Raw genomic sequence first — 22,949 nt, 5'->3', positions numbered from 1 at the left:
TGCTGTGCACACCTTTGTATAACACATACTGTAGGAGGGGTGGTGGGAGGGGGACATACTCACGGTTGCTTACAGGGAGAAGTCTGTACCAAGTGCTTTCAAGGTTAGGCTATTCTCTCTCAGAATTTGTTTTTGTTGTCAATATTTAAATATTCCTTGCCCCAATATTATGCCTTGTGTTTTGTTACATAATAACATTGAGAAGACAGTCATTTATTTGAGAGTGGTCATGCCAAAATACAAATGAGATTGAGTCACCTGCCATCCAGCTATATAGTCGTTTACAAAGGAGGGTTTTCTAAGATGTGGTATGTGTGGATAGGGGAAAGGGGGAGGCTGTGTACTTATTGTAAACATTTGGTTATGTGTGATGAGGAATACCAGAGGCTTCTCTATTCATCCATTTAGAGCAAAGTGTAAAACGCAGTCAAATAAAGCAAACAAACAGGCTGAGCTGGAGAATTCTGGGTTTGTCTGAGCCACCGTGGGATCCAGGCTCGCAGCATTCCTGCTCAATAAGTCATGAGGATTTCTCCTCTCCCATCCCCTCCTCTCCTCTCCTCTCTTCTTCTCTACTCTAGTTTAGATGCTAAATAGATGACGTGTGGGCTGTCATGCCCCCTCAGAATGCACAAAGCAGGGCAGAATGAATATATGATCTGCTTTGTGTGTATTTATATCATGTATGCATTAATAGACTTTTGTCTGAACTAAACTGGAGAAAAGCATGCATAATCCCATGTTTTATTTCATTCACTTTGTCATATAAGAATATCCTCATTATTTGAGTGTCTTCTAATAGGTTTTTGGAATTTCAATCTGGTCCCTATAATGAAAATATGATGAGGCAGATGTAATTCTCGAGGGGAGTGAGGGATATTTTCTAAGGGATTATAAAGAGAGAGAAAATACACTTTGTCCTTATTTATTCAATCCTGTGGGAATACGTGTCTTTAATTCTTAGCTTCTATTTAGATTTTTTTTCTTGTCCTCTCTAACATTTTAATTCTGTCTGTGTTTTGCATTGCAGATGGTGATGATGACCCTGGGCTCTCCTGGGTAGCGTCCTCTCCCTCCAGCAAAGACGTGGCATCGCCGTCACAGATGCTGGGGGATGGCTGCTGTGATCTGGGCATGGGCACAGGGGAGGAAGAAGGGGGCGCGGGGCTGCCCTACCCCTGCCAGTTCTGCGACAAGTCCTTCAGCCGCCTCAGCTACCTGAAGCGCCACGAGCAGATCCACAGCGACAAGCTGCCCTTCAAGTGCACCTTCTGCAGCCGCCTGTTCAAGCACAAGCGCAGCCGCGACCGCCACGTCAAGCTCCACACCGGAGACAAGAAGTACAGCTGCCAGGAATGTGAGGCGGCTTTCTCCCGCAGCGACCATCTCAAGATCCACCTAAAGACCCACAGCTCCAGCAAGCCCTTTAAGTGCAGCGTGTGCAAGAGAGGCTTCTCCTCCACATCCTCTCTACAGAGTCACATGCAGGCCCACAGGAAGAACAAGGAGCACCTGGCCCTGCGTGCTGAAAAGGAAGGGGGGAAGCGTGGCAGCAATGCAGGCAGTGGAGGGGAGATGGACCAGGACCCATACATGTGTGACTACTGTGAGGAGACCTTCAGCCAGACAGACGAGCTGGAGAAGCACGTAGTGACCCGCCACCCCCAGCTGTCTGATCGCGTTGACCTGCAGTGCATCCACTGCCCTGAGATCTTCAGCGACGAGGGCCCGCTGCTCTCCCATATCGAAAGGTCCCACGCCAACCGTAAACACAAGTGCCCTGTGTGCTTGGAGCAGTTCCCCTCTGTGGAGGACGTCTATTGCCACCTGGACAGCCACCGGCAGCCCGACTCCAGTAACCACAGTGCCAGCCCTGACCCAGTGCTGGGCAGCGTGGCATCCATGAGCAGCGCCACCCCAGACTCCAGTGCCTCTCTGGAGAGGGGTTCTACCCCTGACTCCACCCTGAAGCCCACCCAGAGCCGCCGCAAGCTGGCCCCCAACTCTGACCACGACGATGGGGGTCACTGGATGGCCAAGGTGACCTACAGCTGCCCCTACTGCTCCAAGAGAGACTTCAACAGCCTGGCCGTGCTGGAGATCCATCTGAAGACCATCCATGCAGACAAGCCCCAGCAGAACCACACCTGCCAGCTGTGTCTGGACACCCTGCCCACGCTCTACAACCTCAACGAGCACGTCCGCAAAGCCCACCGAAGCAGCGGCGGCGCCTCAGCGGCCTTCCCCCTGCTCCAGTTCACCAACGTGTCGGCCTTCCACTGCAACTACTGCCCAGACATGTTTGCAGACATCAACACCCTGCAAGAGCACATCCGCATGTCCCACTGCCTGCCTGGAGGAATGGTTGCAGGCTCCACCACCCTGGAGGGCAACCACGCCTTCTTCTGCAACCAGTGCTCCATGGGTTTCCTCACAGAGTCCTCTCTCACAGAGCACATCCAGCAGACCCACTGCAGCGGAGGAGGGGTTCCCAAGATGGAGTCCCCCGTTCTGCAGCCCTCCCAGTCCTTCATGGAGGTCTACTCCTGTCCATACTGCACCAACTCACCCATCTTTGGCTCCCTGCTCAAGCTCACCAAGCACATCAAGGAGAATCACAAGAACATTCCACTGGCCAATAACAAGCGGCAAGCCAAGGTGGCTGACCTTAGCCCAGCTTCGTCTGATGTTGAAATCTCCTCCCCCAAACGCCATAGGCTGGCTGGGGACTCTACCCTGGCAGGGTCCAATGGAGACTACCCCTGCAACCAGTGTGACCTACACTTCAGCAGCTTCGAGAGCTTCCAGGCCCATCTCAAGTCCCACCTGGAGATGCTGCTGAGGAGGCAGTCCTGCCCGCAGTGCAACAAAGAGGACTTCGACTCCCAGGAGTCTCTGCTGCAGCACCTGACAGTCCACTACACCACCACGTCCACACAGTACGTGTGTGAGAGTTGTGATAAGCAGTTCTCCTCTGTAGACGACCTGCAGAAGCACCTGCTGGACATGCACACCTTTGTGCTATACCACTGCACGCTGTGCCAGGAGGTGTTTGACTCCAAGGTGTCCATCCAGGTCCACCTGGCTGTCAAGCACAGCAATGAGAAGAAGATGTTCCGCTGCACGGCCTGCGCCTGGGACTTCCGAAAGGAGAGTGACCTCCAGCTGCATGTCAAGCACAGCCACCTGGGACACCCCACTGGCCCTGCGGTCGCCGGCAAGCCCCGCAAGTGCATATTCTGTGGGGAGACGTTTGGCACAGAGGTGGAACTGCAGTGCCACATCACCACCCACAGTAAGAAGTTCAACTGCCGCTTCTGTGGCAAGGCCTTTCACGCTATTGTGCTGCTGGAGAGGCATCTGAGGGAGAAGCACTGTGTCTTCGACGGGGGCAATGGCACTGGGAATGGGGGCAGCCAGAATGGTACACCCAACGGGGTGACCCAGAGCTCCAAGCGTGGGGGAGGAGGCGAAAGATCGACAGTGACCACGGAGCAGGCTGACCTGCAGAGCATGCTGCTGAAGAATGCCAGCCAGGACGTAGCCAACAGCCATGAGGCCAGCGGAGGAGAGGAGGAGCTGGACAACTCAGAGCCCATGTACGCCTGTGACATCTGTGGGGCGGCCTACACCATGGAGAGTCTTCTGCAGAACCACCGGTTGAGGGACCACAACATCCAGCCCGGGGACGACGACGCCGGCACCCGCAAGAAGAAGGCCGACTTCATCAAGGGCAATCACAAGTGCAACGTGTGCTCACGGACCTTCTTCTCTGAGAATGGCCTGAGGGAGCACGCCCAGACACATCGTGGCCCAGCCAAGCACTACATGTGCCCCATCTGTGGAGAGCGCTTCCCCTCCCTGCTCACGCTCACCGAACACAAGGTCACCCACAGCAAAAGCCTGGACACGGGCACCTGCCGCATCTGTAAGATGCCCCTGCAGAGCGAGGAGGACTTCATAGAGCACTGCCAGATGCACCCAGACTTGAGGAACTCTCTGACAGGCTTCCGCTGTGTGGTATGCATGCAGACCGTCACCTCCACCCTGGAGCTCAAGATCCACGGCACCTTCCACATGCAGAAGCTCTCAGCCGGCGGGGGCAGTGGGGGCGGGGGTGGATCGGCCTCCTCCTCCCCCAACGGCCAGCTGCAGCAACACAAGCACTACAAGTGTGCCCTGTGCCTCAAGGAGTTCAAGAACAAGCAGGAGCTGGTGAAGCTGGATGTGAACGGGCTGCCCTATGGGCTGTGTGCTAGCTGTATGAGCCGGGCTACCAACGGCCAGTCTCCCAGCGGGGGCACCACGCCCCAGGAGGCCGGGGGAGAGAAGGTTGCGCCGGTGCTGCGATGCCCCGAGTGTGCTGTGAAGTTTGAGACCCTGGAGGACCTGGAGAGCCACGTTCAGGTGGACCACCCCGAGATGAGCCCGGAGACCAGTGGGGCCAAGAAGGTGACGGATGCCTCGCCTGTCCCTAAAGTAAGAACACTCTCACCATATTCTCCACTATGTCTCAGCATACTGATTTATATTACGATCTACATACAATATGTGAAAATTCTAAGGTTAAGGTAACTGAGGTTTAATTTAGCAATTGATAAATCAATCACATAGTGAATACGCAACATTGTCCTCTGTGGTATAAAAGAAATAGAACACATTACCAATTCAACAAAAAGTTAAATGGCCCTGCATTTAGAAACATCTAGTGAATTGCTTAAAACTTCAAAGCGAATTCATATTATTCAGTCATTCCTAATGCTTTTAGAGTGATCTGAAATGTTGTTCCAACTTTTTAAAATCCCTAATATTTTAGCAGTATTTTCTAGCAGTGTGTCTGTTCCCAGTGTGTAGCGTGTCAGTAGAAAGTCGTGCTCAGTTAGATGTGTGAATTCATGGCTGCGTTTCAGTGGGCCCTAGTGGTTCCTGCAGCTCAGCCCAGCTGAGGCATTGTACGGCCTGTTCGCTCTACTAGATATTGACAGTGAGGTCCCAGGGATGCTCAATCTTTACCTGTGCCTTTGTTTCAGCTCAATGCAACAGCAAGGAGAAACCTCAGAACCCCCCCTCTCCCCACCAGTACATTATTTTTGTGTCAGGAGAGCGAGTGTGTGGGTGCACGCTCTGGCTGTGAATGAAAAAGTAATTTGATAACCTCTCTAAAATTCTTGTCTACCTGTCTGTTGCATTGCAGAAGAAGACGTACCAGTGCATCAAATGCCAAATGACCTTCGAGACAGAGCGAGAGATCCAGATCCACGTCGCCAATCACATGATCGGTGAGTCAGCCTCACCATTTCCTGTGTGTGTGTTTATCTTTGTGCCCATCTCTTCTTTGGGTTTCCTCTCTGCACAGCCTTCTCTTTGGCCTAGCCCTCGCCCTCTCTCTCCCCGGCCTGCACAGCACACAGGTGTGAGACAGACCGGTGAAATGAACAGCTCTATTTCTGAAGCTGCCACCGCTCTCGACAGCTGTTCCATTGTTTAACACTTGACTGCACAGCTGAGGCCGCAGTTGCAGGTCTGATTGGGTGGCAGGTAGCCTAGCGGTTAAAAGGGTAATTAAAAGGTTGCTGGTTCAAATCCCCAAGGCACTCACCCTAATTGTTCCTGTAAGAAAATGTATTAGGTTGTGGAAAATGTTCTATGATAATAGACAGATTCCCAGAACATTAAAACTGCCCAGTTGTGCTGACATTCAGATAATGTTTTTGTTAGGTTCCACAGGAAATTCCTATAATGTTGTAAGAATGTTGACACAACACCTATAACATTTAATTAAGTTATTGGAGTTGTTCTTTTGATATTTACATAGGTTGCACAGAACATTCCCACAATATTCCACAATTTCCAGATAAGTCTGTTTGTATGACGTTCAGAGCATATTTGTTTTAGGTTTAACATATTATTCCAATTATGTTCACGCAATATACATTTGACCTTGTCTTGGAGGTCCTCAGAACATTTCAAGAACATTTAGACAATGTTATACTTAAGATTGACCTAATATTACCACAACATTCTCAACATTAGAATGTATAGCTCCTTAAAACATGATAATGCAGATTGGAATACATCCCCATTATGTTTCTCACCAGATTTAATAGCCATTTGCATTTGAAGATGGTACAGTATAGAGACACGTGGCATTTTAATTTAATTCATAGGACATTCAAGCAGCATTTAATCATACACACTCATCCATATTTTGTACACTTCATATGTTGACAGTCTGCACATGTGGAGTTTGAACCTGCAATGTTTGGTTCCCAAGCCAGGTATTTTATCCTCTGTGCCTCCAGCTCTCTTACATGTTCTTGTTTCAGTATATAGCAATGTCGGTATGTTCAATCGGTTAAATAAAGGTTAAATAAAAATGTAAATCAGGAATTCAACGCTGGGTTGCGTTAGATGTGGAAGACTGACTAGGTCAGCCCTTTCCTTATCCTTTCTAGCCTTCTTATACATAACTAACACAGGGAAATACAGGAACTGGGTTATTCACCATCACTTCCCCATCCTCTTTATATGCTGCATACTTCTAGGCCCATATTTACAACGTATCCAAGACTATGAGTGCTGATACAGGATCTTCTCAGATCATGTCAAATAAGAGGGGGGACCATATCAAGGGTCTCAAAGTAGGAATTATATCGTCTGCGTTTTTAAAAGTTGAACAGTCCATTTTTACACTGTTTTATTTTTTACAGTTTGGTCTAAATTCTGCATTTCTGACTGGATTCATACATCTGGACATGCTCTCTTAGTAGATTATATCTGAGCCTCAAATTATTTAATTTTTTATTTCACCAAGAGTATGAATGAACCTGCAATCTTCAGCTTTGCAGTTAGATCATTAACCCACTGTGTCACCAAGGGATAGCTGTAGTGCAGAGGTATTTTCTTCAGTCTAATATGGTCAATCAGGACATAAAACATTTTCTGAATTATTCAAATGTCCCCATATAACACTGTATTTTATTTTATGTTCAATCTAAAACCAATAAAACCAATATGCTCTGAATGTCATAACAAACGGACTTATTTGGAAGTTATTTAACATTATGCAACATTGTGGGAATGTTTTGTGCCACCTTCGTGAATATCATTAAGGGCATGTCCTCTGCAACCTAACTTAAACATTAGGAAACCCATCTCTTGTATCTTGTAATGTATCCACACTGTTCCCACAACCGAATGAAATGTTCTGGGAACCTTTAAAGAACTCAGAAAGGGGGTTCTGTCAACATTCTTGCAACATCAAAGGAATGTTTTTTGCACCCAGATACAAGCATTAACTGAATGTCAGCACAACTGGACATTTTTTTGTTTTTTGGGAACTCTTGTCATAGGCCCACAATGTTCCCACAACATAAAGAAACATTCTGGGAGACTTTAATGAACAGACCAAATATGTACTGGGAATGTTCTTGTAACATCAGGTGAATGTTTTTTTGCACCCTAAAAGAAACATTGAAGAATCATCCTCACAAATGAACAGTTCTTTGTGTTTTGTAATGTCCCCACACTGTTCCCACAACCTAATGAAACATTCTGGGAAACTTTTTAAAGAACAGACTAAATGTGTCTGGGAACATTCTTATAACACGAGGGGAACATTTTATACAAACATTGTATAATCATCAGCATGACTGGACAGTTTTTGTGTTATGAGAACGTTTGCCGCAACCTAACGAATGTTCTGGGAACTTTCACAGAACCAATTTTGGTTTGCTGGGAAAACATTACTGGTAACATTACTGATTATTACATTACCTGGAAACCTAATGAGAACTTTTGGGGAATATTCTGTGGTGGTGGTTACAGATGTTGTTCACAACATTTAGTGAATGTTAGGAGAACATTCTAAGGATATTTCATGAAACAATGTATAAACATTTTTATCAAAACATTCTAAGGATGTTATCATCCTAATGTTAGATAAAACATTAACTCAAATTTAATGGGAATCTTAGCTAATGTTCTGAGAATGTTCCCGGTTTGCTGGGATGTGCGTTTAACTGAAAAGTTCCTCTGTAGTTTTTACGGGCTTCCTCTGTGTTGTTATTCTGTGAAGTAATAATTGCTGCAGCAGCGTACTATAGTGTAGATTAACGAGCTTGGCCTGTGAGTAATTTGGGAGAACAAACGGCAGAACGCTGGGAGCCGCAGCGACTCCCTATCCTTCTCCAGGCCTGACAGCTGATACTAGAGTTGTGCCGGTTGATGTATTTTCAGTGCGTGGGTCCTCCCGAGTCCTGCAGTAGTTGTGTCTTGAGAGAGAGGGCTGGTACAGAACAGAACCACAGCTATAGTATACAGGCCTACTGCCTGCACCAGCCAAGAGTCTGGCTGGGAACAGACATTCTCCATTGGATTCATTCACCAGCCCAGTTTTCTTTCTTTCTTTTTCTCTCACTTCCACTGTTGACTTAATTTCCTCCGTCCCTCCTTCCCCAGCCTCACCCTGTGTTCATTTTCTCTCCGCTCTCTGATGAGGGTTGAAGACCCATCCATGTTCCCATGCTCTCTCTCATCTCCATCTCCTCCACCCTGAAAATCATCTCCTTTCAGAGTTCTCTCCCCCTAAAAGACTGTTCCGTGATGGGGTGATGGGGCGGCTGGAAGAGGGGCAGGGGGAGCGCTTTTAAATGCTTGGCTCTCTCTCTCAGCCGCCATGGAGGGAATTTTGGGTTAATTAACATCATAATTGTTAGAAAAGCTGGAGGAGATTAATTATGGAATTGAGGAAGATTATTTTAAGTACTGTTATTATTTTATTATTTCTTTCTAACCCCTCTTCAAAGATGGATGACGTCTTTTCAGCAGTGAAAAAGAGCAGAGTCTTAACATTTATCTGGTGAGGCGTCTTTGGTGAGAAAATTGAAGAGATCACAGAGGAGGAGAGTTTTCTGCTCTCCCTTTCGCTACTCTCTTTCTTGGGCAGATTACGAAACAATCATTAAAAAGCTACACTATCTGTCAGGTTTGATATATGACTGCTGAGGTTATCACTGAGCTTTGATATTTACTCTCCACATTTCTCCTTATAGAAACCCTTCAGAATGCACAACTATTAGTTCTCACGCGTTTAAAGCCCCAGTGAAGTAAAAAGTGTGATTTTGCAGTGTAATACTGCAACACTGTGAAAATGATGATAATGCCCCTTTAGTGTAAGGGCTGTTTGAAAAGACTGTCTGAATTGTCAGCCTGTTCTGGTGGGATGGAGTTTTGGTCTGCCTTGAGACATTAGTTAATATACAATTAGACAATTAGTTAATAGACCAATAAGAGTTCCTAATCTCTCTGCCAACAACAAGCTTTCACTTTTCCCCTCCCCACTTAGACAGCAACCAGACTGTCTTCGCAAAGAGCAATTTCTCAAGCAATAATTTTGCTTAGAAGCTATTTTTTTTTAAACAATTTTAATTGAAAAACAATCACAGTAAGGTACTTAATTTCTACCCAGAAATGATTTGATATTGAGGTAAAAACAGCTGCATTGGACCAATGCATTTCCAACCTCCTAACAACGCATTTCCAACCTCCTAAAACATGTTGGGATTTTACCTTTTGCACTTTTTTTATATTTGAAATCAGTTTGTTCACTAGAAGAGTAGCAACAGTCAACACATTCTTCATTCTAATCCATTGTTCACCGTTTGTAAGGTGATGGATACTGTCTTTATCCCCATTGTGGCAGAGAGGCTGTTTAGGAGAGAGGGATCTAAAACAAGATGACTCCAGTCAGTGTGTTTTCTGTACGCCACATCACTAATGATAAAGCACCAGCGATGTGCCCTTCTGTCTAACCATTTGTCAGCTGGGGTAATCATGTCCACTTCATTTCTTCCTCTCCGCTACTTTGCAGGTGTTCTGACACTCACCTTCCATTTCCATAAATGTTATTGATGTTCGTCTGCCATCCCAGGTCTGTGTGTGGTAGAGGTGTGTGTGTTGTGGGTGCACTTTGGTGGGTGTCTTTTGTCATTTATGCTACCTCAGCCCCTCCCCTGATGTAACTGAGAAACCTGAAATAAACTAACTTGCAAACACACACACACACACACACACACACACACACACACACACACACACACACACACACACACACACACACACACACACACACACACACACACACACACACACACACACACACACACACACACTTCCCCTCCTCATTGTATGTTCCCTGCACTCTTCACATTTGGACAGTGAGGATGTGCAGAGAGACACCCCACACACCCACTCATCCTGCCCTGTTATCCACAGTGATGTTTGTGAAGGTATGATCATACCACTGCTCTCCCCCTCACAGCTTTGTGTAGGAATGATCATTAACAAGGAGGTGACACTGTATATCATTCAGTTTACAGCCTGAACACTCCAACATCTGCTGAATGCTGGCTGCTCCCAGCCCCTTCCTGTGTGAGCCCACCCCACCCCACGCTTGTGTGTAGGATCTATGTTTGACTTCCCAATTGTCACTTTTCCTCTTTCCTCATACACGTCCACCCCACAGAGCGTGTGGATGGGCAGACACACACACACACACACACACACACACACACACACTTGCTTAGCTTTGAAGATGTGCATGAACTCCGTAAATACAGTCTGTGATGAGAGTGGGACACAGCTAGGGAAGGATGAAGGGGTACAGGTGTGTCTAGATAAACTGATGTGTATTTCGCTGAAGTTGATCATTTCCTCAGATGGCTTGTTATTCATGCATCCTCACTGGCTGTGGTTTTATTTTTGTGTTGCTAGCCAAGCTCGAGTGCGGATGATAATCGATGAGACTGAGAGAAGTGGAGGAGCAGGCACGTTCTGCTGGAAGAGAGCTTAATCAAGCTGGAGAGAGGGGGTGTACAAAAGCGGGTGTTAATTAATCAGAGTGGTGCGCCAGGCAAACGCCATGCGAGCGGTGTTCTCCAGGAGGCAATGGGCCTGGAGGAATGTGGGTTTACTTCTCCTGCTGCCTGTTGATTGAACTGCTCTGATTATTTAATGTAGACATACCACTGCTGTGTGCCTGGGTGGAGAGGAAACTGCTTAACAACACTGCTCAGACAGTGTCACACAGTGTCACGTGTGATTACGCTAGCAGAATTATCATGATACACACGGCACACGCATACATACAGTATACACACACACACACACACACACACACACACACACACACACACACACACACACACACACACACACACACACACACACACACACACACACACACACACACACACACACACACACACACACACACACACACACACACACACACACACACACACTCAGATAGATAGATAGATAAACCTGTTTACTTGCGTTACAGCCTCACTCCCCCTGTTAAAGATCTTCCCTATCAGATTGGTCTGTCAGCCTGTCACTCAGTATCCAAGTCATTGACCTGTCAAGCGTCTCTCCACTGTGAGGTTAGACTGGAATGTGATTATACAGCAGCATCCTCAGGGCAGTGCCAGTGTTTTACTCTGTCCTGGAGGACAGGTGATTTGAAGGGAGGCAGAGAGACTTCCAACTGTATAATCTAATCCAGTAATGTGATAGAGTCCTCCAAAGCTGCTCTAACTGCACACTGGGCAAAGTAGAGTGTAGTGTACCCATGGCCTCTTAAACCCCTGTCAGACGACATCAGCTGTAATGGGATGAGCAGATGAAAACTGACTGAGAGAGAGGGAAACTGCTGTCGGTTCTTAAAAATGTCATTAATGTAAGGTATCATTTTTATTTTTAATACTATGTTTCATAATAGGACTAAATAACTTGATGAGTTCCTTGAAAGGAAGTAATTCATTTTACAAGATCTGTTTATACTTTTTCGATAAGTATAGACATGTCCATGCTAACACCCACCAACCACTACATTTGTGTACACTCTCCACCCATGATAATTGTCTACACACTCCCATAGTTAAACAGCCAGCCACACAAAATCCCATTTCTCACACAGAGAAGAGGAGAGAGAGAAGACATTTTGGCCCGGGGTGATAACCTGCCTGTAGAGACACCCCAGTGTTCTGCTATTGTGTTGTAAAGCCTGCGCCGTGCCTGCCGTGTGGGCTGTGACTGATCCCCATGTCTGCGTGCCTGCGCAAAGATGGAAATAATCACAATAATAATAGTCCACCCCTTCCAGGGCCACATGCTGAACAATAGGACTGGTGGACCAGAGCCTCTCATTTCCCAGGGAGAAAGAGTGTCAGAGGGCCAGATCATTTTCATTTCCTTTACCCAGATGGAGGGATATCACAGGCTGGTCTCATAAACTAGATGTAACATAGTAAACAAAAATATGGAACTATGAAATAAGTAGGAAATGTTATGTTTGATTAGGCCACATAAGACAAAAGGTTGCTTAAGTCAATAACAAAGAGGGGGGTGTAACACAAACGTCTAGCAACCCATTTTTGCTCATTAGAAATTTTGCAACTACTTACTGTTTTTTAGCTAATTTGCAACTACTTAGCATGTTAGCTAGCCCTTCCCTTAACGTTAACCCTTTAACCTAACCTTAACCCTAACCCTTAAACCCTAACCTCTAGCCTAGCTAATGTTAGCCACCTAGCTAACGTTAGCGTTAGTCGCTTAGCAACCTAGCTAACATTAGCCACAACAAATTGCAATTCGTAACATATCGTATGAATTTTTAACTCGTAACATACGAATTGTAATTTGTAATATATCATACGAAATGGATGATGGACATTCACAAATGAATACATACCATACCAGAAGTAACATATCATACTAATTTGAGCGTTACGGATTTTAATTTACTATGTTACGTATAACCCTGAGTCCAGGTTGGATACCAAGGAGACAATACATTAGGAAGGCTGAGGTGAGTAGGGAACAATTGAAACTAATATTTGAAAAAGTGTGTGTAGTCATTAGCAATGGCTGCTTTTTTCAGTGTCTCAGCTGAGTGGTATTGTGGGCATGATTAGTCTTGACAAAATTACTATTGAGATAAATTGTAAAATGCCCTTTTCATATTATTTTTGTTATAAGTCTTACACTTATGTGTATGATGTGGTAAAGCCTTCACATTTGAGACAAAAGCTCTCAGCAGTGTCGACGCCATCTTGTTTTCCTCATAGTGACAAGGGAATAGGGATGGAAGGACTGTTCTAAGAAATTGGATACAGTTCCGTGGTTCTGCATCTTCCCTATTTATAGGCTAGCCGTGCCGTAGCGGGGTGTGAGGTTGGGGGGGTGCTGTGCACCACAGTGGGGCCACCCCCCAGGGCCCTAGGCTGGGGATCCCACCTGTGTGGTTAATCACAGTGCTCTATGCATTCAGAGTGTAATTTTAGCCCTGGTTTGGCAGGGCTCAGTGGTGCAACTGGCCCTGCACGTCGGCCTCCCCTGCTGACAGGGGTGGGAGAGTCAGGGGGGGGGGGCAGCCTTACCACTCACACCTGCAGGGGGCTCCTCCATGGTTTGCAGCTGCACAGTGGAAAACAATAAAGCCTGCAAAAAAGAAAATGCCAGTGTGGTCCTCCTGAGAGACCCCAACACACAAAGAGAGGAGAGAAGTGAGGGAGAGAGAAAAGACAGAAAAGGGAATTCTAAGCAGGCAAAGACTGCCTTAGCAACTCAACCTACAGCAATAAACAAGGTAAAGAGATACAGATTGTGGTTGTCGATACCCAGCTATATCTTTCTCTTCTAAAAATACTCATGGTAGCTGATACAAATATTTGTGCGGTACAACTGCTACTACTACTGGTATTTGGTCAGAATATGCAAGCACCATTTTGTGCGTGTGGATGCATGTGCTGCTCTCAGTGCGTGTAGGCTTACACACTTCAGGACAGGCTGAGATGGGAGAAATGAGGAGCTTACTCATTTCACCTCACATGCACACACATTACCCCCCCCACCCACCCCTCTCTCTCTCGCTCTCTCTCTCTCTCTCTCTCTCCAAATTCAAGGGGCTTTATTGGCATGGGAAACATATGTTAACATTGCCAAAGCAAGTGAAGTAGATAATGTACAAAAGTGAAATAAACAATAAAAATGAAGAGTAAACATTACACTCACATTGCACTCACTCTCTCTCTCACACGCACACACACACACACAAACACACACACACACACACACACGCGCGCACGCGGCTCTGCTCTCCAACACATCCTGAGGAAAAGCATGCAGACACTAATGCCTCACTAATCACCGGCGCCCAGAACTCACAGCACGCCCACTCTCCTCTCAATCGCCCTTAATCAGCCAACACATTTCAATTAGCATATTGTGTTTAACCTCACTTTCATCTGCTTTTATTAGTAGATTGAGCTGTACTCTCTCTCCTCCCCATTCAGTCCTCTCTCTCTCTCCACCTCGCTCTCACTCCACCTCCCACATCTCTCTCTCCACCTCTTTCTCTTTCTCTCTCCCTCTACCCCCGTCCCCTCTCTCTCCCCCTCCTTCCATCTCAAGGCTGGGTGTCTCTCTCTTCCCCACTCCAGTAACTGTACCCATGGAAGAGAGCAGTGTAATAGATACATCTATTAAAGCATCTACTGGAGTCAGACTGTTTCTCCCCTCAGCAAGGCCTAAACTAAGTCTGGATATACAACCGCATCAGTTGAGCACTCTAGTCTTATGACTCAGTTTCTTCATTGGTATTTCCATTATATTTATTTCCTGGTGGACATGAATTGTGATTTTAATCTTGGTGTTGTGACGACAGAGTAGAGTGAGTTGGTTTGATATTGAAGGATGAGCATCAGTCCGGGTCTGGATAAAGAAAGAGTATCAGGTGCATGGTATGGTAGCTGCTGCCCCACCATAAACCCCATGTATGAACCCCCTAACCCCCATCTAATCATGGACCTACTGACTAACTGTCACCCTGCCTTCTCTTTCCACCCACCTTGCCTGTCGGACGCCTGTAGGAGAACCTGCCCAGCTGCAAGGTTTGTCCCCCTTCTCTCTCCATACCAAGCTGTGTGAATGGAGACCTGCCTCACTGCTTGTTGAGCACTGGGAAAGAGTAGGGAGGGGGACCAGCCCAAATGGCTAAATAGGGCTACCGGCAGGACACTGCATGATGCACACAATAGATAATATTGTACAATACTCCAGATAAAAAATAGCAGAATGCTTAATTGACACTGCAACCGTGTCAAGAGGAGCTGAAGCCCCACTCTCAATGCAAACCCTCTCATATTATTTGCACACCAACATAAAGGTTCACCCCCACCCCTGATGATGGCTGTGTATGCATGATGACCCCCCAGCCAGGCCCAGGGTACAGCCAATCACCTGACTCTAAGTGCCCCTGGGGGAGCCCAGCTAATGATGCATCTCATTCATGATTCTCACTTATTCATTTCAATGAACTTAGCGAGCTAGCGCCCCGAGCATGAACCCAGATGAGCAGAGTGGCGGAAAGGCATCCCGGCTGATCCCTTTAACCCAGAAGTGATCTCACAATACAGTAGTGTAGTCATGTTTATTACTCCTCTCCTCCTCTGGCTCAGACCTGACCTCTCACTGGTAAATCAGCCCCTACTATCAGGTCAATGCTCCCAACTATAGTCCTGCTGTCTTGAACTTTAAGTCATATTTTAGCCTTAATGCATGAGTGATGTTTAACATACTATCTATCCTTTAGACATCATGAGGCCAGACCTGTACTATGTTCTCTTCCTGTGACAACCCAGCGATCTGCCTCTAGTGATGTCTGTCTGTGCTGCAGTTGGGCAGTGCTTGAGCAGTCTCCTCGTAGTGTGTGTGAGGTGAAGAGAGGGCAAGGGAGAGAGAGACCTGGTGTGGGCTCTGTGTCACTGAAGACTTAATGAGGCAGCACACAAGAAGCTTTAGGAGTCCATGGATGTGGATAATGTGGATGATGGCTCACTCCACTGGGTGCATGAGTGTGTGTGTGTGTGCGTGTGTGTGTGTGCGTCGTGTGCCAGCCTGATAGCCATTGGGCAGTGTTTTTGACAGATGAAAGCCGCTCTCTGCGTTCAGTCCAGGCTCATTACACCATTGCTCATGAGTAATTTATTTATTTATTTATTTATTTATTTTACCTTTATTTTACTAGGCAAGTCAGTTAAGAACAAATTCTTATTTTCAATGACGGCCTAGGAACAGTGGAACACTGAAATTACAGCAGTAGTGACATCAACGTGACACCAGGCTTGTGCAAACTACCATCTACGCATGTGTGCTGTGGTGTGTGTGTGTGTGGAGAGTGCAAACTGCCTGTTCAGGGGCAGAACGACAGATTTGTACCTTGTCAGCTCGGGGATTCGAACTTGCAACCTTTCGGTTACTAGTCCAACGCTCTAACCACTAGGCTACCCTGCCGCCCCAGTAAGGTTAAATAATTATTGTATCATCCATGATCCTCATTCAAATAGTCACCATCTCAAATATGCCTCTATATCTGCCCTTCCCTTGACTGTAGAACATGATAGTGTTAATGAGGTGTGTTGGAGGATGTTGGTTGTCTACTGGTCTCTACTGAACACACAGTAACACACTGTGGTGATGCTATGAACATGGGAACAGATGACAGGCCCCTCATGCATATCCCTCACCACCTGGAGCCAGCCAGCCAGAACACCAGAGGGGAGTGAGGGGGGTATAGGGGAGAGAGGGTATCTGGGAGGGAGGGAGGTTATCATGGAAGAAGAGAGGGAGGGAGGGTATCATGGAAGGAGGGAGAGTATCATGAAAGGAGGGAGGGAGGGTATCATGGAGTAGGGGAGGATGAAGGGAGACAGGAGGGCATGTATATTTGGTATTTCTCCTTTAAGGACCTTCTTGACTGCTTCATTGCGATTGGATATGAGGAGAGTGGATTGTTTAGCAGAATGTCAGCTGACCTCTCATCATACAGACAACATTAAGTAACAGAAACACAGGTGTGCACATGGTCGTAGGCTGCCAGCCAGACTGAAGTGCTTATGAGTCAGAGAGCCTCCCACAGAATCTAGGTAGCAACTAACCCAATAACAGTAACTACTTTACGGCCATTGTATTCCTGTCATTCTTTCTTTCTCCCTCTCTTTCTATCTCTCTTTCTCTGCCGCTCTCTTCTGTGTTTCTCTAGTCCCCCCCACTGAGAATGACATGTTTGAAAGTTTAAAAAAAGCAAGAGGAGAAATAGCTCAGATGTTGGTGAAGTGTTTGTTTGCAAGGCTGAGTGCTGTTTGATCCCCCTGAGAGCTCATTTTTCCACGTTTGCGCTTGATTTGCTTCTTATGCTGTCTATTAAAAGTAATTACAAGCTGTTTGGAGATCTATAAGAGAACTGCTCAGGGGGAGCCCCTCCAAAACGTATGGGAACAGAATGGAAAATTGCCACACTTGTGTCTGTGCGTGTGCGTGCGTGCGTCTGTGTATCGGCATCTCAGATCCTGATAATGGGGGGTGCATGAGAATAATGAGAAATTAAGAGGGGCTACATGTAATTCATTTTTCCGTGTGTGTTTTATACAAAGGTAAATGTAATTTGTGTCTACAACCACTAATGCCAGGCCTTGATGTCTGTGTTATACAGTAGTAAAGAGTGTATTTGCATCTCATACCTTAAGTCGGCCTGTGCTTGTTTTAGTGATGTCAGAGGTGCACCTGCCCTTCTCTCCCCCTTGCTCCGCCCGGCTCTCACACTCGCCCAGGTGTGGCTGAGCCAGCTGCTGGGAAGAATGGGACAATTAAACTCCCTCCTCCCCCTCCCTGCCTCCTCTCCCTGCTTTGTCTGGTAATTGTTAAAAGACAAACAAGCCGCTTGCCTTTCTGCGCATGATAAACACAGGCCAGCCACAATTAGCTCCTCGCTTAATTCGTTAAGTATTCTGAATTTATTTTCTCGAGTGACGGCGACATCTGTCGCAGCTGGTGAGGAAGGTGCTGGTTGCAGTGGTGAGAGGCGGTGCGGGGGGTGTGGGGAGGGTGCAGGGGAGCAGAGCATCACACACCATAATAAATCACACTGACCTGAGTGTGTGAGCTCACAGCGGAGGACAGAGTGCAGAGGAGAGATGGAGGGAGGAGAGATGGAGAGATGGAGGGACGAGAGATGGAGGGACGAGAGATTGAGAGATGGTGGGAGGAGGCAGTCATGGACGGGGAGGTAGAGTAATAGAGACAAGTTCATCAACAGAGAATAAATCAGTTGATCTTTGACCTCCAGGGTTCTCCTATGGTCTCTGTTAAGGCTCCTAATGACCTGCTATCTCATAGTTAATTTAGAATGGAAGATATGCAGATTGGGTTTTAGATCAGTCTTTCTGATGAAGTCAGATAAAATGCTACGTTTCTAACTCCTCTGCGCTAATTAGCATCTCCTGTCTGTCGGAAGTGATTTGAGTCTGATACATCAGTGGGGAGCCAGGTGGGAGGCATGAGAGGATGTCACAGCTCAACTTTCTCCAGATCAAGCAGAATGTCAGCTAGAGATGATTGGGGGAAAGTTTCCCGAACGCCCCCTTCCTTTTAGTTGCTGAGTGCCGGGGGTGGAGATCCCAGCGCGGCATAGGCCCCCCACCTGCTATTAGCTTCTCCGTATGTGCCTCTGTGTTTGTGTATGCTTGTGTGTGTTTGCACATGTTTGTGTGTGTGTATGTCTGGGTGGGATAGGCAGGTGCTCAACCTCTGTGTTCAAAGCCCCACTCCCAGGATGCAAAGCGTGGCTCCCAGAAAGGTGACAGGCTGACCGATACATGCAACTTTGATACAGGGTTTTAGTGAGCATCACACGGTTAAATAGGAGAGGGGAGTCGGGATGCAACAGGAGGGAAAAGGTACAGCTGGCAACCTGATGTGATTTAGCACTCAAGCTACAATGAGTTTTCTGGGGTTTCACTTTTTAGGGAAAATATTTGTTATAAACTTTTTTATTATACTTTATATTACACCCCATGTAATATAATTACTCCCGAATTCAAATGAAGAAGGTATGGCAACTTTGTGGTTACATTATGCTTTAATTGGTCTAACTGGAGTAAAAACAGACAGAAGCAGGGAGGATGGAAAGAGTGTGAAAGAGATTATTAGGGCAATGGAGAGATGGAGAGAGAGAAGTGGGAGTTGGCAGGAAGATAGAGGGAGAGATGGAAAGAGGGAGATGAAGAGGGATCAGTTGGACGGTGGGGAATGAAGGGAATTTGGCAGTGAGGGAGTGAAAGAGAAGAGGTGGAAAGTAGTGGAGGACTGCATGAGCAGTGTTTTTGATGGTGAAGAGGTGGAGGGAGGGCAGAATGTACACTAGGCCACTGGCAGGGGGAGGCCACTGACAGGGGGAGGCTGACCTTCCAAGCCAGGGAGAGGTTGAGGATAGGGGGTTGATGGAGAGAGGGATAAGGGACAGACACAGGGATGGGAGGATAGAGAGGGGAGAGGAGAGGGGTGGGGGTGTGAGGAGAGTGATAGCTGCCTGACAGGGGCTCTTCCGGTTTTTGGCATGCGCGGTGAGCAGCTGGACTTCATTAGGCGCTGGTGTTAATTACTGGGACCAGACTGGAGCAGCGCGAGGAAAACACTCGCCTCAATTCAGCCAGGGTCACCTTGAAATCATTTAGCATCAGAGAGAGAGAGAGAGGGATGGAGAGACAGGGAGAAGTGGGCGCATGTGGGAGAGTGAGGCACCTATTCTTTTGTTTGTAGTGAGTAGCGCACTGATTCATGGTTGTGATTCAGGCTGTAATAAGACGCAGTGTTGGTTCATTTGTGATTAGTGATCACTGATTGCTGTTGACGGCGTTTACAAATGACCATTAAATGATGCAGCTGCTGCTGATGTGGAGGGTGGTGGAAAATGGAAGCAGATCAAAACAGGATCATGCATACAGAATACAGCTCTGGGTGGATATGGACTAGACACATTGCATTTCACTGATCTAATGTTGCTGTGCGGTCAGTGGCAGGGTAGTAAGGCTGGTTGTAGTACACAGCGTATGAAGACATTGGATACACTCAGGCATGTTCTGTACACACACTGAGCGGTTTTAGAAGTGAAGTGTGCAAGGTTTATCTTGGCTGTGTTTTCCTGATTACAAAGTGATGACAGGAAGAGACTGAAATGAAAGGAAGAGAGGGCAGAGGAGAAATGCTGAAGCAATAGTATGCTGTTCTTATCTTCTCTCTATCAAACAGTCGTGTAAAATGGTGTTCTCTTGATTCTGCTCCCTATAATAATACAAATGTCTCCTACAATCTCCTCCCTAATTCTTAACCCTGACTGTTTTTCAAGGCTTTTTTTTGACTTCGAATGCTTTCTTCTCCCCAGCGAAAATCAATGCGTTCTGATTCAATAATTTCCCAAAGTGCATTGCTCTGGGCTCCCTGTGCTGAGAGAGGTGACAAATCCCGCCATGGCGGCGTGAACCTTTCCCCCTCTTTCCCCTTCGTCTTCCTCCGTTTCCTGCCTGCTTTTGGTTTTCTTTCTCTCGTCTCCCTTTCATCTCTCTCTCTTTCTCTCCCAACACTGTGTTTGCGACATAGCTCCAGAATTCATTGGAATTTCACAGCCTTCCCGGGCTCTCGTGAAAAACACTCATTTGTGACGGTGCCAACCTGTTAATGGCGGATGGCGGGGTCTTGCCGAATCCCACCTCCGCTCCCCGGTGCTCGTTATGGTGCGCTTGGCGCCGCGTGCTGCCTCCCATACATCTGCCAAACTCAGCTGCCAGGGAGTGGCGTAATTATCCCGTCGGAGCAAGCGACGCCTCCATATCGCCACAACTGGGGTTTCATTAGAGACCTGCACCTGTGGAGATGCTATGGTGCCCCCAATGTGTGAGGGTGTGTGTGTTATGCATATTGCGGGGCATGAAGCTGTGGGTGTTAGGGCCGTCTGTGTGAATTAGTTTGAGGTTGTTTTTTTCTCCTGTAACAGAATGATTTCTTACCATGGTGTTTGGGAGTTGAGAGGCTGTCTGCGCTCAGAGCTCCATAATGGGTTAGTACAGTTATGATCTTACACAGTTGTCGTAGTTTACATCTATTTTAGTCTCCAGACTGCATGTCGGATCAGTATTTTATTTTGTTCCCTCTCCCCTTTACTTCAGCAGACCTGTGCGTATCCCTGATATTGTAATTGTAGTGCAGGCCCAGTGCATAGTGAGGCAGTAACAGCAGTGCTGTCTGGGGCTGGGATGGCTGGGAGGGTTCGGGAGGGGAAAGGTGTCGCTGGCGGTAAGTGCAGGGTCATTAGCATCTCCTGACTGAGCTGAGACCTGAGAGCACAAATTCTGCTCCTTGCCTGGGTCGTAACACACACCAGCTGTGGCTGACTACATTTCAGTGCATAAGGTCATGTGTACAGACTTAGAGTAGACTGTGCCGGAAAGTCTTCCGGGTTAGTTCAAAACATGTTTGAGTGGTTACGCTAGGTTTACCAGCTGAACTCTTTACTGAGCGATGTGTCTTTTTACAGCTATATGTAGTTTCATGGATGTATCCTCTCCTTCCAGCTAGAACCCCCCTGACAACCAGTATGTATCCCAGTGAGGGCCCAGGCACAGGTAGTGCTCTGATTTCCCCTGCACCCTCCCAAACAGGAGTATCTTCATCTATTACTGCTGCAGGAGACAGGAGAGACGGGGGAGGTGAGGAGAGGGGAATTGGGGGTGCAGGGGATTTATGTGGGGGTCACTATGGAGAGAACAGAGAGGGCAGTTAGAAGGCTAGGGGGCAATGGAGTGTTTCTTTTTCTCTCTGTGAGTACTTGCAGACCTCTGTTTTCAGTCAAGCTATGACAACGCCTGGTCCACAGCAAATCTGCCCACTAGCAGAAGTAAAGCCATGGCAAGGGAGTTAAATCAGTTTGTGTTACTGTGTGTTTGTGTGTTTGCGTGCATGTGCACATACATGTGTATGTGTTGGCTCTGGGCGGTATTATCCCCGATTTTCCCTAATAGGTGGACCATGGAGGAACCATAAACCCCTTCTAAAGAGCCTTATAGACCCACTGGACTCACAGACTTCCTCTTATACATGCCAATCTAAGCACAGGGTGATTCACACTTGATGGTACAACTGCAGGAAATGTGAAAATGATCTCCCTGCCCGAGACACTGTGTGTGAGGCAGAGAGCAGGCTGAACAGACATTTCATGTCTAGATCACTGATGTGAACAGTGGTGTAATATACTGTCAGTACTACTATAGGTTTAGTCCAGTTTAGTGTGGAGCAGAGTGGTGGATGGGTTTCAGACGATTCTATCCAGCCCTGTTCATCTTGAACATGAGATCTCAAGGGTTAAAGATGAGGTGTCGAAGTGTCTTGCAACATTGTCTGATTTACACATTTAATTGCTCAACCCTCTTGAACAAATAAATATACATTTTCTCTGCGAGACTGAGGGGATTTGGCGGGAGAGAAAAGAGAGGGAGAGTGAGGGAGGGAGGGGTCTGGTGGTTGGTCCATCAGTCACATTAAAACACGCTGACAGCCTTCGGTTCCACACTAAACTTTGGACAAATAGCTTTCAGATCGATAGTTTCCCAACAGCAATATTTGGTATCAATGCATGTCCTTCTCATTACACCATGTGGCGGCCGTCTCCACGGGCGTGAATAATTTATCCGCCCGACGTGAACTGACTGCTAAAAGAGGGGAGGCTGCTCTCTCTCTCTCTCTCTCTCTCTCTCTCTCTCTCTCTCTCTCTCTCTCTCTCTCTCTCTCTCTCTCTCTCTCTCTCTCTCTCTCTCTCTTTCTCTCTCTCCCTCTCTCTCTCTCCCTCTCTCTCTCTCTCTCTCTCTCTCTCTCTCTCTCTCTCTCTCTCCCTCTTTCTCTCCCTCTCTCTCTCTCTCTCTCTCTCTCTCTACCTCTCTCTCTCTCTCTCTCTCTCTCTCTCTCTCTCTCTCTCTCTCTGTCTCCCTCTCTCTCCTCAGCCCAGGGCAGAGGATGAAGGACCATCATCTACCTCCTTCTCTCTTGCTTACTCATGCAAA

At 47.0% G+C, this 22,949-nt stretch overlaps 1 protein-coding gene across 1 annotated transcript in view; it reads left to right on the top strand.

Moving 5' to 3' along the window:
• LOC118371466 (zinc finger protein 423-like) overlaps positions 1–22,949 on the top strand; it is a 154,353-nt gene that overhangs the window by 79,590 nt on the left and 51,814 nt on the right. Inside the window, exons 4-6 of the mRNA XM_052475796.1 lie at positions 1,031–4,479; positions 5,195–5,279; positions 14,934–14,954. Of these exons, the coding sequence (XP_052331756.1) occupies positions 1,031–4,479; positions 5,195–5,279; positions 14,934–14,954 (3,555 nt within the window). The remainder of the gene's footprint in view (positions 1–1,030; positions 4,480–5,194; positions 5,280–14,933; positions 14,955–22,949) is intronic.

Source organism: Oncorhynchus keta, chromosome 22 (assembly GCF_023373465.1).
Source record: "Oncorhynchus keta strain PuntledgeMale-10-30-2019 chromosome 22, Oket_V2, whole genome shotgun sequence".
In the NCBI taxonomy this organism is placed as follows: Eukaryota; Metazoa; Chordata; class Actinopteri; order Salmoniformes; family Salmonidae; genus Oncorhynchus; species Oncorhynchus keta.
This window is presented reverse-complemented; position numbering and strand designations above follow the sequence as displayed.